Consider the following 15,200-nt stretch of genomic DNA (forward strand, 5'->3'; position numbering starts at 1 on the left):
GACCCCGGAATGATCAGTGACCCCAGAATAATTAGTGACCTCAGAATAAACAGTGACCCCGGAATGATCAGTGATTCCGGAATGATCAGTGACCCTGGAATGATCAGTGACCCCGGACTAATCAGTGATTCCGGAATAATCAGTGACCCCCGGAATGATCAGTGACCCCGGAATGATCAGTGACCCCGGAATGATCAGTGACCCCAGAATAATTAGTGACCTCAGAATAAACAGTGACCCTGGAATGATCAGTGATTCCTGTTGTGAATTCTGTTCTCGAACTCCCTCCTGTGGTTATGAATGGTACTTCGGCAAGTTCTGTTCATGGACTCCCTCTGGTGGCTGTGAGTGGAGCTGCTGGTTCTGAGATTCCTTCTCCAGCTGATCTCGTTCAGGTCTTGGCTGGCTGCTCTATTTAACTCCACTCAGATCGTTACTTGATGCCAGCTGTCAATGTCCTAGTTCTGGTTCAGTTCTCTTGGATCTTTCTGATGACCTGTCTACTTCAGCAAAAGCTAAGTTTCTGCTAGTTTTTTTGTTATCATTGTTTTTGTCCAGCTTGCTATCATGATTTTGTCCTGTTAGCTGGAAGCTCTGGGATGCAGAGTGGCACCACCGCGCCGTGAGTCGGTGCGGTGCTCTCTTTTGCACACTCTGCGTGGTTTTTTGTTAGTGTTTTATGCTGACCGCAAAGATAGCTTTTCTATCCTCAGTCTGTTTAGTTAAGTCTGGCCTCCTATGCTGAAACCTGTTTCATTTCTGTGTTTGTGACTTCCATCTTAACTCACAGTCAATATATGTGGGGGCTGCCTATTTCTTTGGGGAATTTCTCTGAGGCAAGGTAGGCTGTATTTTCTATTTTATTTTCTATCTTTAGGGGTAGTTAGCTCTTAGGCTGTGAAAAGGCGTCTAGGCAGAGTCAGGAACGCTCCACGGCTATTTCTAGTTGTTGTGATAGGATTAGGACTTGCAGTCAGCAGAGCTCCCACTTCCCAGAGCTCGTCCTGTATTACTAGTTTGCTCATCTGGTCATTTCTAGTGCTCCTAACCACCAGTTCAATCATAACAGTACAGCTGGCCCATAAAGTGTTAATGCATCTCAATAGAGGGATAAGAGAAGTTCTGAGACCATTTTTTTTTCTTTGCAGTGTGTTTTGTCTTTCTTTTCCCCTTAACCTCTGGGTGGTTCAGGACTCAGGTGTAGATATGGACATTCAAGGTCTGTCCTCTTGTGTGGATCAACTCACTGCAAGGGTACAAAGCATTCAAGATTATGTAGTTCAGAACCTGATGTTAGAACCCAGAATTCCAATTCCTGATTTGTTTTCTGGGGATAGATCTAAGTTCCGGAATTTCAAAAATAATTGTAGACTGTTTTTTGCTTTGAAACCCCGCTCCTCTGGTGACCCCATTCAGCAAGTAAAAATCATTATTTCTCTGCTACGTGGCGACCCTCAAGACTGGGCATTCTCCCTTGCGCCAGGAGATCCTGCACTGCGTAATGTAGATGCGTTTTTTCTGGCGCTTGGATTACTTTATGACGAACCAGATTCAGTGGATCAGGCAGAGAAAATTTTGCTGGCTTTGTGTCAGGGTCAGGAAGCGGCAGAGATATATTGTCAGAAGTTCAGAAAGTGGTCTGTGCTTACTCAGTGGAATGAATGTGCCCTGGCGGCAATTTTCAGAAAGGGTCTTTCTGAAGCCCTTAAGGATGTTATGGTGGGGTTCCCCATGCCTGCTGGTCTGAATGAGTCTATGTCCTTGGCCATTCAGATCGATCGACGCTTACGTGAGCGCAAAAATGTGCACCATTTGGCGGTGTTTTCTGAGCAGAGGCCTGAGCCTATGCAATGTGATAGGACCTTGACCAGAGCTGAACGGCAAGAATACAGACGTCAGAATGGGCTGTGTTTTTACTGTGGTGACTCCACTCATGCTATCTCTGATTGTCCTAAGCGCACTAAGCGGTTCGCTAGGTCTGCCACCATTGGTATAGTACAGCCTAAATTTCTTTTGTCTGTTACTCTGATTTGCTCTTTGTCGTCCTATTCTGTTATGGCATTTGTGGATTCAGGCGCTGCTCTGAATTTGATGGACTTGGAGTTTGCCAGGCGCTGTGTTTTTTCTTGGAGCCCTAGTATCCTATTCCATTGAGAGGAATTGATGCTACGCCTTTGGCCAAGAATAAGCCTCAGTACTGGACTCAATTGACCATGGGCATGGCTCCTGCACATCAGGAGGATATTCGCTTTTTGGTGTTGCATAATCTGCATCATGTGGTCGTTTTCGGTTTGCCATGGCTACAGGTCCATAATCCAGTATTGGATTGGAAATCAATGTCTGTATCCAGCTGGGGTTGTCAAGGGGTACATGGGGATGTCCCATTGTTGTCTATTTCGTCTTCCCATGCTTCTGAAGTCCCTGAGTTCTTGTCAGATTACCGGGATGTATTTGATGAGCCCAAATCCAGTGCCCTACCTCCTCATAGGGATTGCGATTGTGCTATTAATTTGATTCCTGGTAGTAAGTTTCCGAAGGGCCGACTGTTCAATTTATCTGTGCCAGAACACGCCGCTATGCGGAGTTATATAAAGGAGTCCTTGGAGAAAGGGCATATTCTCCCGTCGTCATCACCGTTGGGAGCAGGGTTCTTTTTTGTGGCCAAGACGGATGGTTCTCTGAGACCTTGTATAGATTACCGCCTTCTCAATAAAATCACCGTCAAATTTCAGTACCCTTTGCCGCTACTGTCTGATTTGTTTGCTCGGATTAAAGGGGCTAGCTGGTTCACCAAGATAGATCTTCGAGGGGCGTATAATCTTGTGCGTATTAAACGGGGCGACGAATGGAAAACAGCATTTAATACGCCCGAGGGCCATTTTGAGTACTTGGTGATGCCATTCGGGCTTTCTAATGCTCCATCTGTGTTTCAGTCCTTTATGCATGACATCTTCTGAAAGTACCTGGATAGATTCATGATTGTATATTTGGATGATATTTTGGTCTTTTCGGACGATTGGGAGTCTCATGTGAAGCAGGTCAGAATGGTGTTCCAGGTCCTTCGTGCTAATTCCTTGTTTGTGAAGGGGTCTAAATGTCTCTTTGGAGTTCAGAAGGTTTCATTTTTGGGTTTCATTTTTTCCCCTTCTACTATCGAGATGGACCCTGTTAAAGTTCAGGCCATTTATGATTGGACTCAGCCTACTTCTGTGAAGAGCCTTCAGAAATTCCTGGGCTTTGCTAATTTTTACCGTCGCTTCATCGCTAATTTTTCTAGTGTTGTTAAACCATTGACTGATTTGACCAAGAAAGGTGCTGATGTGGTCAATTGGTCCTCTGCGGCCGTTGAGGCTTTTCAGGAGCTGAAGCGTCGTTTTTCTTCTGCCCCTGTGTTGTGTCAGCCAGATGTTTCGCTCCCGTTTCAGGTCGAGGTGGATGCTTCTGAGATTGGAGCAGGGGCTGTTTTGTCTCAAAGAGGTTGTGATGGCTCTGTGATGAAACCATGTGCTTTCTTTTCTAGAAAGTTTTCGCCTGCTGAGTGCAATTATTATGTGGGCAATCGAGAGTTGTTGGCTATGAAGTGGGCGTTTGAGGAGTGGCGACATTGGCTTGAAGGAGCCAAGCATCGCGTGGTGGTCTTGACGGATCACAAGAATCTGACTTATCTCGAGTCTGCCAAGCGGTTGAATCCTAGACAGGCTCGATGGTCGCTGTTTTTCTCCCGCTTCAATTTTGTGGTTTCGTACCTTCCGGGTTCTAAGAATGTGAAGGCTGATGCCCTTTCAAGGAGTTTTGTGCCTGATTCTCCGGGAGTTCCTGAGCCGGCTGGTATTCTCAAAGAGGGGGTAATTTTGTCTGCCATCTCCCCTGATTTGCGGCGGGTGCTGCAGGAGTTTCAGGCTGATAGACCTGACCGTTGTCTAGCGGAGAAGCTGTTTGTCCCTGATAGATGGACTAGTAGAGTTATCTCTGAGGTTCATTGTTCGGTGTTGGCTGGTCATCCTGGAATCTTTGGTACCAGAGATTTGGTGGCTAGGTTCTTTTGGTGGCCTTCCTTGTCACGAGATGTGCGTTCTTTTGTGCAGTCCTGTGGGACTTGTGCTCGGGCTAAGCCCTGCTGTTCTCGTGCCAGTGGGTTGCTTTTGCCCTTGCCGGTCCCGAAAAGGCCCTGGACGCACATTTCCATGGATTATATTTCAGATCTCCCTGTCTTTCAGAGGATGTCAGTTATCTGGGTGGTTTGTGATCACTTCTCTAAGATGGTCCATTTGGTACCTTTGCCTAAATTGCCTTCCTCCTCTGATTTGGTTCCATTGTTTTTTCAGCATGTGGTTCGTTTACATGGCATTCCGGAGAACATCGTGTCGGACAGAAGTTCCCAGTTTGTTTCAAGATTTTGGCGGTCCTTTTGTGCTAAGATGGGCATTGATTTGTCTTTTTCTTCAGCTTTCCATCCTCAGACAAATGGCCAAACCGAACGAACCAAACAGACTTTGGAAACATATCTGAGATGCTTTGTTTCTGCTGATCAGGATGATTGGGTGTCCTTCTTGCCTTTGGCTGAGTTCGCCCTTAATAATCGGGCCAGCTCGACCACTTTGGTTTTGCCTTTTTTCTGTAATTCTGTTTTCCACCCTCGTTTTTCTTCAGGGCAGGTTGAGCCTTCGGACTGTCCTGGTGTGGATTCTGTGGTGGACAGGTTGCAGCGAATTTGGACTCACGTAGTGGACAATTTGACATTGTCCCAGGAGAAGGCTCAACGTTTCGCTAACCGCCGTCGCTGTGTTGGTCCCCGACTTCGTGTTGGGGATTTGGTTTGGTTGTCGTCTCGTTTTGTTCCTATGAAGGTTTCGTCTCCTAAGTTTAAGCCTCGTTTCATTGGTCCTTATAAGATTTCTGAAATTCTTAATCCTGTGTCATTTCGTTTGGACCTTCCAGCTTCTTTCACCATCCATAATGTGTTCCATAGGTCGTTATTGCGGAGATATGTGGCTCCTATGGTTCCCTCCGTTGATCCTCCTGCCCCGGTGTTGGTTGAGGGGGAGTTGGAGTATGTGGTGGAGAAGATTTTGGATTCACGTATTTCGAGACGGAAACTTCAGTACCTAGTCAAGTGGAAAGGTTATGGTCAGGAGGATAATTCCTGGGTGGCTGCCTCTGATGTTCATGCTGCCGATCTTGTTCGTGCCTTTCATTTGGCTCGTCCGGATCGGCCTGGAGGCTCTAGTGAGGGTTCGGTGACCCCTCCTCAAGGGGGGGGGGGTACTGTTGTGAATTCTGTTCTCGAGCTCCCTCCTGTGGTTATGAATGGTACTTCGGCGAGTTCTGTTCATGGACTCCCTCTGGTGGCTGTGAGTGGAGCTGCTGGTTCTGAGATTCATTCTCCAGCTGATCTCGTTGAGGCCTTGGCTGGCTGCTCTATTTAACTCCACTCAGATCGTTACTTGATGCCAGCTGTCAATGTCCTAGTTCTGGTTCAGTTCTCTTGGATCTTTCTGATGACCTGTCTACTTCAGCAAAAGCTAAGTTTCTGCTAGCTTATTTGTTACCACTGTGTTTTTGTCCAGCTTGCTATAATGATTTTGTTCTGTTAGCTGGAAGCTCTGGGATGCAGAGTGGCACCACCGCGCCGTGAGTCGGTGCGGTGGTTTCTTTTGCACGCTCTGCGTGGTTTTTTGTTAGTGTTTTATACTGACCGCAAAGATACCTTTTCTATCCTCAGTCTGTTTAGTTAAGTCTGGCCTCCTATGCTGAAACCTATTTCATTCTGTGTTTGTGACTTCCATCTTAACTCACAGTCAATATATGTGGGGGCTGCCTATTTCTTTGGGGAATTTCTGTGAGGCAAGGTAGGCTGTATTTTATATCTTTAGGGGTAGTTAGCTCTTAGGCTGGAAGAGGCGTCTAGGCAGAGTCAGGAATGCTCCACGGCTATTTCTAGTTGTTGTTGATAGGAGTAGGGGCTGCGGTCTGCAGAGCTCCCACTTCCCAGAGCTCGTCCTGTAATACTAGTTTGCTCATCTGGTCATTTCTAGTGCTCCTAACCACCAGTTCAATTATAACAGATTCCAGAATAATCAGTGACCCCGGAATAATCAGTAACTCCGGAATAATCAGTAACTCCAGAACAATCAGTGACCCCGGAATGATCAGTGACCCTGGACTAATCAGTGATTCCGGAATAATCAGTGACCCCCAGAATGATCAGTGACCCCGGAATGATCAGTGATTCTGGAATAATCAGTGACCCCGGAATAATCAGTGACCCCGGAATGATCAGTGATTCCGGAATAATCAGTGACCCCGGAATGATCAGTGACCCCGGAATAATCAGTGACCCCGGAATAATCAGTGACTCCAGAACAATCAGTGACCCCAGAATAATCAGTGACCCCGGAATGATCAGTGACCCCGGAAAGATCAGTAACTCCAGAACAATCAGTGACCCCAGAATAATCAGTGACCCCGGAATAATCAGTGACCCCGGAATAATCAGTGACCCCGGAATAATCAGTGATTCCAGAATGATCAGTGATTCCGGAATAATCAGTGACCCCGGAATGATCAGTGACCCCGGAATGATCAGTGACCCCGGAATAACCAGTAACTCCAGAACAATCAGTGACCCCGGAATGATAAGTGATTCCGGAATAATCAGTGACTCCAGAATGATCAGTGACCCCGGAATAATCAGTGTTGTCCTGACTCCTCGGCACTTGTTTCTTTGTAGTTGTTATCCCAGTGACACAGTTTATGTAACAATCTTTTGTGCGGCCCCTAATAAAATTTGTAAAATAATATCCCATATACTGTGTGCACCCCATAATCTGCAGCTCAGCAGCCTGCACACACCCAGTCATCAGCAGCTCAGCGGCCTGCACACACCCAGTCATCTGCAGCTCAGCAGCCTGCACACCCCGTCATCAGCAGCTCAGCGGCCTGCACACACCCAGTCATCTGCAGCTCAGCAGCCTGCGCACACCCCGTCATCTGCAGCTCAGCACCCTGCACACACCCAGTCATCTGCAGCTCAGAGGCCTGCACACACCCAGTCATCTGCAGCTCAGCAGCCTGCACACACCCCGTCATCTGCAGCTCAGCAGCCTGCGCACACCCAGTCATCTGCAGCTCAGCAGCCTGCGCACACCCCGTCATCTGCAGCTCAGCAGCCTGCACACACCCAGTCATCTGCAGCTCAGCGGCCTGCACACACCCCGTCATCTGCAGCTCAGCAGCCTGCACACACCCCGTCATCTGCAGCTCAGCAGCCTGCGCACACCCAGTCATCTGCAGCTCAGCAGCCTGCACACACCCCGTCATCTGCAGCTCAGCAGCCTGCGCACACTGTTGTGAAATTGGATTTTGGGCTCCCCCGGTGGCCACTGGTGGAATTGAACTGGTGTGCATCATCCTCTCTGTTCACCTGTTTCCATCAGGATGTGGGAGTCGCTATTTAGCCTTGCTCCTCTGTCACTTCCATGCCGGTCAACATTGTAATCAGAAGCCTTTCTGTGCATGTTCCTGCTGCTAGACAACTCCCAGCTAAGTTGGACTTAGTCCTTGTTTGTTTTTGCATTTTGTTCCAGTTCACAGCTGTAGTTTCGTTTCTGTGTCTGGAAAGCTCTTGTGATCTGAAATTGCCACTCTGATGTTATGAGTTAATACTAGAGTCTTAAAGTAATTTCAGGATGGTATTTTGATAGGGTTTTCAGCTGACCATGAAAGTGCCCTTTCTGTCTTCCTGCTATCTAGTAAGCGGACCTCAATTTTGCTAAACCTATTTTCATACTACGTTTGTCATTTCATCTAAAATCACCGCCAATATTTGTGGGGGCCTCTGTCTGCCTTTCGGGGAAATTTCTCTAGAGGTGAGCCAGGACTATATTTTCCTCTGCCAGGATTAGTTAGTCCTCCGGCCGGCGCTGGGCGTCTAGGGATAAAACGCAGGCTACGCTACCCGGCTACTGTTAGTTGTGCGGCAGGTTTAGTTCATGGTCAGTTTAGTTTCCATCCTTCCAAGAGCTAGTTCTTATGTTTGCTGGGCTATGTTCTCTTGCCATTGAGAACCATAACAGTTTGACCGGCCTCAAAGGGTTAAATTAATTGACAGAGAAAGGAGAGAAAAGAGAAGTCTGCTGAAGATTTTTTTTTTTCTCAGTTCTGAGTGTGCTTGTAATTGAATCTCTTGCAAGTCTGCCTATATTGCAGCCTTTCTCTCTCTCTCTCCTTCTAATCCTGGAATGGCTCTGTGTTCACCTGTTTAAAATGGATATTCAGAGTTTAGCTGCAGGTTTGAATAATCTCACCACGAAAGTTCAAAACTTACAAGATTTTGTTGTTCATGTTCCTATATCTGAACCTAGAATTCCTTTGCCTGAATTTTTCTCGGGGAATAGATCTTGCTTTCAAAATTTCAAAAATAATTGCAAGTTGTTTTTGTCCCTGAAATCTCGCTCTGCTGGAGATCCTGCTCAGCAGGTCAGGATTGTGATTTCTTTGCTCCGGGGCGACCCTCAGGATTGGGCTTTTGCATTGGCTCCAGGGGATCCTGCGTTGCTCAATGTGGATGCGTTTTTTCTGGCCTTGGGGTTGCTTTATGAGGAACCTCAGTTAGAACTTCAGGCGGAAAAGGCCTTGATGTCCCTATCTCAGGGGCAAGACGAAGCTGAAATATACTGCCAGAAATTCCGTAAATGGGCTGTGCTTACTCAGTGGAATGAGTGCGCCCTGGCGGCGAATTTCAGAGAGGGTCTCTCTGATGCCATTAAGGATGTTATGGTGGGGTTCCCTGTGCCTGCGGGTCTGAATGAGTCCATGACAATGGCTATCCAGATCGATAGGCGTCTGCGGGAGCGCAAACCTGTGCACCATTTGGCGGTGTCTACTGAGAAGACGCCAGAGAATATGCAATGTGATAGAATTCTGTCCAGAAGTGAACGGCAGAATTTTAGACGAAAAAATGGGTTGTGCTTCTATTGCGGTGATTCAACTCATGTTATATCAGCATGCTCTAAGCGTACTAAGAAGCTTGATAAGTCTGTTTCAATTGGCACTTTACAGTCTAAGTTTATTCTATCTGTGACCCTGATTTGTTCTTTATCATCTATTACCGCGGATGCCTATGTCGACTCTGGCGCCGCTTTGAGTCTTATGGATTGGTCCTTTGCCAAACGCTGTGGGTATGATTTGGAGCCTCTTGAAACTCCTATACCCCTGAAGGGGATTGACTCCACCCCATTGGCTAGCAATAAACCACAATACTGGACACAAGTAACTATGCGGATTAATCCGGATCACCAGGAGATTATTCGCTTTCTTGTGCTGTATAACCTACATGATGTGTTGGTGCTTGGATTGCCATGGCTGCAATCTCATAACCCAGTCCTTGACTGGAAAGCTATGTCTGTGTTAAGCTGGGGATGTAAGGGGACGCATGGGGATGTACCTGTGGTTTCCATTTCATCATCTATTCCCTCTGAGATTCCTGAATTCTTGACTGAATATCGTGACGTTTTTGAAGAACCTAAGCTTGGTTCATTACCTCCGCACCGGGAGTGCGATTGTGCCATAGATTTGATTCCGGGTAGTAAATACCCTAAGGGTCGTTTATTTAATCTGTCTGTGCCTGAACATGCTGCTATGCGAGAATATATAAAGGAGCTTAAGCGCCGCTTTTCTTCCGCCCCTGTGTTGCGTCAGCCTGATGTTGCTCTTCCTTTTCAGGTTGAGGTCGACGCTTCTGAAATCGGAGCTGGGGCGGTTTTGTCGCAGAGAAGTTCCGATTGCTCCGTGATGAGACCTTGTGCTTTTTTCTCGCGTAAATTTTCGCCCGCCGAGCGGAATTATTATGTTGGGAATCGGGAGCTTTTGGCCATGAAGTGGGCTTTTGAGGAGTGGCGTCATTGGCTTGAGGGGGCTAGACATCAGGTGGTGGTATTGACTGACCACAAAAATCTAATTTATCTTGAGTCCGCCAGACGCCTGAATCCTAGACAGGCGCGCTGGTCGTTGTTTTTCTCTCGGTTTAATTTTGTGGTGTCCTACCTGCCGGGTTCTAAGAATGTTAAGGCGGATGCCCTTTCTAGGAGTTTTGAGCCTGACTCCCCTGGTAATTCTGAACCTACAGGTATCCTTAAGGATGGAGTGATATTGTCTGCCGTTTCTCCAGACCTGCGGCGGGCCTTGCAGGAGTTTCAGGCGGATAGACCTGATCGTTGCCCACCTGGTAGACTGTTTGTTCCTGATGATTGGACCAGTAAAGTCATTTCTGAGGTTCATTCTTCTGCGTTGGCAGGTCATCCTGGTATCTTTGGTACCAGGGATTTGGTGGCAAGGTCCTTCTGGTGGCCTTCCCTGTCTCGAGATGTGCGAGGCTTCGTGCAGTCTTGTGACGTTTGTGCTCGGGCCAAGCCTTGTTGTTCTCGGGCTAGTGGATTGTTGTTGCCCTTGCCTATCCCGAAGAGGCCCTGGACGCACATCTCGATGGATTTTATTTCGGATCTTCCTGTTTCTCAGAAGATGTCTGTCATCTGGGTGGTGTGTGATCGTTTCTCTAAGATGGTCCATTTGGTTCCCCTGCCTAAGTTGCCTTCTTCTTCCGAGTTGGTTCCTCTGTTTTTTCAAAATGTGGTCCGTTTGCATGGTATTCCGGAGAATATCGTTTCTGACAGAGGTACCCAATTCGTGTCTAGATTTTGGCGAGCATTCTGTGCTAGGATGGGCATAGATTTGTCTTTCTCGTCTGCTTTCCATCCTCAGACTAATGGCCAGACCGAGCAGACGAATCAGACCTTGGAGACATATTTGAGGTGTTTTGTGTCTGCAGATCAGGATGATTGGGTTGCTTTTTTGCCTTTAGCGGAGTTTGCCCTCAATAATCGGGCCAGTTCTGCCACCTTGGTGTCTCCCTTTTTCTGTAATTCGGGGTTTCATCCTCGATTTTCTTCTGGTCAGGTGGAATCTTCGGATTGTCCTGGAGTGGATGCTGTGGTGGAGAGGTTGCATCAGATTTGGGGGCAGGTAGTGGACAATTTGAAGTTGTCCCAGGAGAAGACTCAGCTTTTTGCCAACCGCCGGCGTCGGGTTGGTCCTCGGCTTTGTGTTGGGGACTTGGTGTGGTTGTCTTCTCGTTTTGTCCCTATGAGGGTTTCTTCTCCCAAGTTTAAGCCTCGGTTCATCGGCCCGTACAAGATATTGGAGATTCTTAACCCTGTGTCCTTCCGTTTGGACCTCCCTGCATCTTTTTCTATTCATAATGTTTTTCATCGGTCATTATTGCGCAGGTATGAGGTACCGGTTGTGCCTTCCGTTGAGCCTCCTGCTCCGGTGTTGGTTGAGGGCGAGTTGGAGTACGTTGTGGAAAAAATCTTGGACTCCCGTGTTTCCAGACGGAAACTCCAGTATCTGGTCAAATGGAAGGGATACGGTCAGGAGGATAATTCTTGGGTGACTGCCTCTGATGTTCATGCCTCCGATTTGGTCCGTGCCTTTCATAGGGCTCATCCTGATCGCCCTGGTGGTTCTGGTGAGGGTTCGGTGTCCCCTCCTTGAGGGGGGGGTACTGTTGTGAAATTGGATTTTGGGCTCCCCCGGTGGCCACTGGTGGAATTGAACTGGTGTGCATCATCCTCTCTGTTCACCTGTTTCCATCAGGATGTGGGAGTCGCTATTTAGCCTTGCTCCTCTGTCACTTCCATGCCGGTCAACATTGTAATCAGAAGCCTTTCTGTGCATGTTCCTGCTGCTAGACAACTCCCAGCTAAGTTGGACTTAGTCCTTGTTTGTTTTTGCATTTTGTTCCAGTTCACAGCTGTAGTTTCGTTTCTGTGTCTGGAAAGCTCTTGTGATCTGAAATTGCCACTCTGATGTTATGAGTTAATACTAGAGTCTTAAAGTAATTTCAGGATGGTATTTTGATAGGGTTTTCAGCTGACCATGAAAGTGCCCTTTCTGTCTTCCTGCTATCTAGTAAGCGGACCTCAATTTTGCTAAACCTATTTTCATACTACGTTTGTCATTTCATCTAAAATCACCGCCAATATTTGTGGGGGCCTCTGTCTGCCTTTCGGGGAAATTTCTCTAGAGGTGAGCCAGGACTATATTTTCCTCTGCCAGGATTAGTTAGTCCTCCGGCCGGCGCTGGGCGTCTAGGGATAAAACGCAGGCTACGCTACCCGGCTACTGTTAGTTGTGCGGCAGGTTTAGTTCATGGTCAGTTTAGTTTCCATCCTTCCAAGAGCTAGTTCTTATGTTTGCTGGGCTATGTTCTCTTGCCATTGAGAACCATAACAGCACACCCAGTCATCTGCAGCTCAGCAGCCTGCGCACACCCCGTCATCTGCAGCTCAGCAGCCTGCACACACCCAGTCATCTGCAGCTCAGCAGCCTGCACACACCCAGTCATCTGCAGCTCAGCAGCCTGCGCACACCCCGTCATCTGCAGCTCAGCAGCCTGCACACACCCAGTCATCTGCAGCTCAGCGTCCTGTACACACCCAGTCATCTGCAGCTCAGCGGCCTGCACACACCCCGTCATCTGCAGCTCAGCAGCCTGCACACACCCCGTCATCTGCAGCTCAGCGGCCTGCACACACCCCGTCATCTGCAGCTCAGCAGCCTGCGCACACCCCGTCATCTGCAGCTCAGCAGCCTGCACACACCCCGCCATCTGCAGCTCAGCAGCCTGCACACACCCCGCCATCTGCAGCTCAGCAGCCTGCACACACCCCGCCATCTGCAGCTCAGCAGGTTGCGCACAGCCTGTCATCTGCAGCTCAGCAGCGTGCTGACACCCAGTCATCCACAGCTCAGCAGCCTGCACACACCCCGCCATCTGCAGCTCAGCAGGTTGCGCACAGCCTGTCATCTGCAGCTCAGCAGCCTGCACACACCCCACCATCTGCAGCTTAGTGGCCTGTGTACACTCCATCATCCGCAGCTCAGGGACTTGCGCACACCCCGTCGTCCACAACTCTTTCGCCTGCGCACACCCCGTCGTCCACAACTTACCGGTTTCTGCACACCTGGTCTAACAGCCTCCAACACTCTCTCCCGGTCCTCGCAGTTCAGTTGTCTGATGAAAAAGAGCAGTTCCCACCAGTCAGCATGTGAGATGCAGCCAGTACTTGACACAGGGTCCACTGGGGTCTCTGCAAGGAGACAAAGCAGTTGCATGGCTTAAACCACAGAGCAGGTCACAGGAGCAGTGAGAAGGACCCTTCAGCAGTTTGTATACTGGCCACATGAAGGACCAGCAGCTGCAGAGCTGAGGAAAACGTTGCTGTTATCTTACAGTTCTTCTCTCCATTGTGGGGACATTCCCTTGCAAAGCTGAGGTTATAATTTATGATAAGATCTCCTCTAACACTGCAGTTGTATCTCACCCTTCTCCCACACTAACTGCAGGGGGATGAGATATGGAAGTGTTTATAATGATACATAACTAAGCTCTGCTGTATCTGCACACAAAGCTGCAGCGATCAGTGAAGAGAGGGGGGTGTTCCTTCCTCCCCTGTATGACACCTGCTACCTATGATTGGTCAACCATATGCAGGGGAAGATGTACACTCCCCCAGAGAAGAATCTATGGTAACGCCCCCTTGTGTTATTGTAAATTATTACCTAAACTTTACAAGAGAGAAATTAAAAATAAAAAGGATGATGTCCTCAGCTCTGCAGCTGCTGGTCCAACATGGGGCCAGTGCGACAGGGTAAAACTGGTGAATGGTTCTCTATGTGGAGACCACCTCTGTGATAGTGGTGATGGTGGCACTCAGCTGTCCTGGGGCACAGAATGGCAAGGCTGCCCAGTGTCTTCATCTGCACTCACCTGCTACATTATTAGCGGCCCCCATATTCTTCTTGCCCCACTTCAGGGCTTGATGCACGTCAACCTTGAAGGAAAGACAACACATGACAAAATGCCCATGTACTTGTCTACTCCCCCACGGACTGGGCACCTAACGCCACGTGAGTGGACGGTGGGTGATTGAGGAGGCTGCGGATCTTCAGTGAGGCGCAAAAAGCAATGCAGAGCAAACAACACCTACCTGCCCTGGGGGCATCTCCTGCCCACGCTGCCAGAAGGTGCCCTTATCCCCCACACGAATCTCACGAGGATCCTGGATCATGCGCACCTCCATCCTCTGCTGCAGAGTGTGACGTATGTGCACCATGTCCTCACATGTGCTGGAAACGTGTGTCCCGGGGGTATTTGACTGCCGCTGCACACCAAATCCACGCCAACCCACAGATGGATGCCCCTCCGTCCTGTAGCCCATGACCCGCACCAGCTCGCAGATCAGGCTGCCCATCGCCATGCAGAAGTCAAACTGGCGCTGGAGGTGGTCTGTCTCCTCTCGGTCCGGTCGGTCACTGCTCAACTGGTCCAACAAAGATGTCACACACAGGTAACGTTTCACCAATGAGAAGAGCTGCTTCCCCGGGATCTGCCAAAACAAGACCAACCAATCACAGAACCATAACACCCCAGAACATCCAAGGGTCCACAGAGGAACCCCAACTGCTACACCAACCAATCCACTCTCAGACGCCGCACCAAAAAGCCTCTGATCGTGGAGGACGGGGAGAAAACACATTAGTCTTCACCCCCAGCAAGATCTACAGCCTCCTCTCCCAGGACACCACCAGCCTACCCTCCTCTCCTTTCTGGAGGACACCCAAAGCCTTACCTCCTCTCTGGAGGACACCTACAGCCTCCCCTCCTCTCTGGAAGACACCCACAGCCTCCTCTCCTCTTTGGAGGACACCCGCAGACTCTCCTCCTCTCCTCTCTGGAAGACACCCAGAGCCTCTCCACCTCTCTATTCTGGAGGACACCCACAGACTCTCCTCCTCTCCTCTCTGGAAGACACCCACAGCCTCTCCACCTCTCCTCTCTGGAGGACACCCACAGCATCCCCTCCTCTCTGGAGGACACCCACAGACTCTCCTCCTCTCTGGAGGACACCCACAGCCTCCCCTCCTCTCTGGAGGACACCCACAGACTCTCCTCCTCTCCTCTCTGGAAGACACCCACAGCCTCTCCACCTCTCCTCTCTGGAGGACACCCACAGCCTCCCCTCCTCTCTGGAGGACACCCACAGCCTCCCCTCCTCTCTGGAGGACACCCACAGACTCTCCTCCTCTCCTCTCTGGAAGACACCCACAGCCTCTCCACTTCTCCTCTCTGGAGGACACCC

The 15,200-nt window shown here is 49.2% G+C and overlaps 1 protein-coding gene across 1 annotated transcript in view; it reads right to left on the reverse strand.

The window, feature by feature from the left end:
* Positions 1-15,200, reverse strand: part of LOC143804114 (cullin-9-like) — a 172,397-nt gene that overhangs the window by 105,808 nt on the left and 51,389 nt on the right. Inside the window, exons 4-6 of the mRNA XM_077281866.1 lie at positions 14,049-14,447; positions 13,829-13,892; positions 13,009-13,148 (exon numbers count right to left, since the gene is read on the reverse strand). Of these exons, the coding sequence (XP_077137981.1) occupies positions 13,009-13,148; positions 13,829-13,892; positions 14,049-14,447 (603 nt within the window). The remainder of the gene's footprint in view (positions 1-13,008; positions 13,149-13,828; positions 13,893-14,048; positions 14,448-15,200) is intronic.

This window comes from Ranitomeya variabilis, chromosome 2, assembly GCF_051348905.1.
Source record: "Ranitomeya variabilis isolate aRanVar5 chromosome 2, aRanVar5.hap1, whole genome shotgun sequence".
Classification (NCBI taxonomy): domain Eukaryota; kingdom Metazoa; phylum Chordata; class Amphibia; order Anura; family Dendrobatidae; genus Ranitomeya; species Ranitomeya variabilis.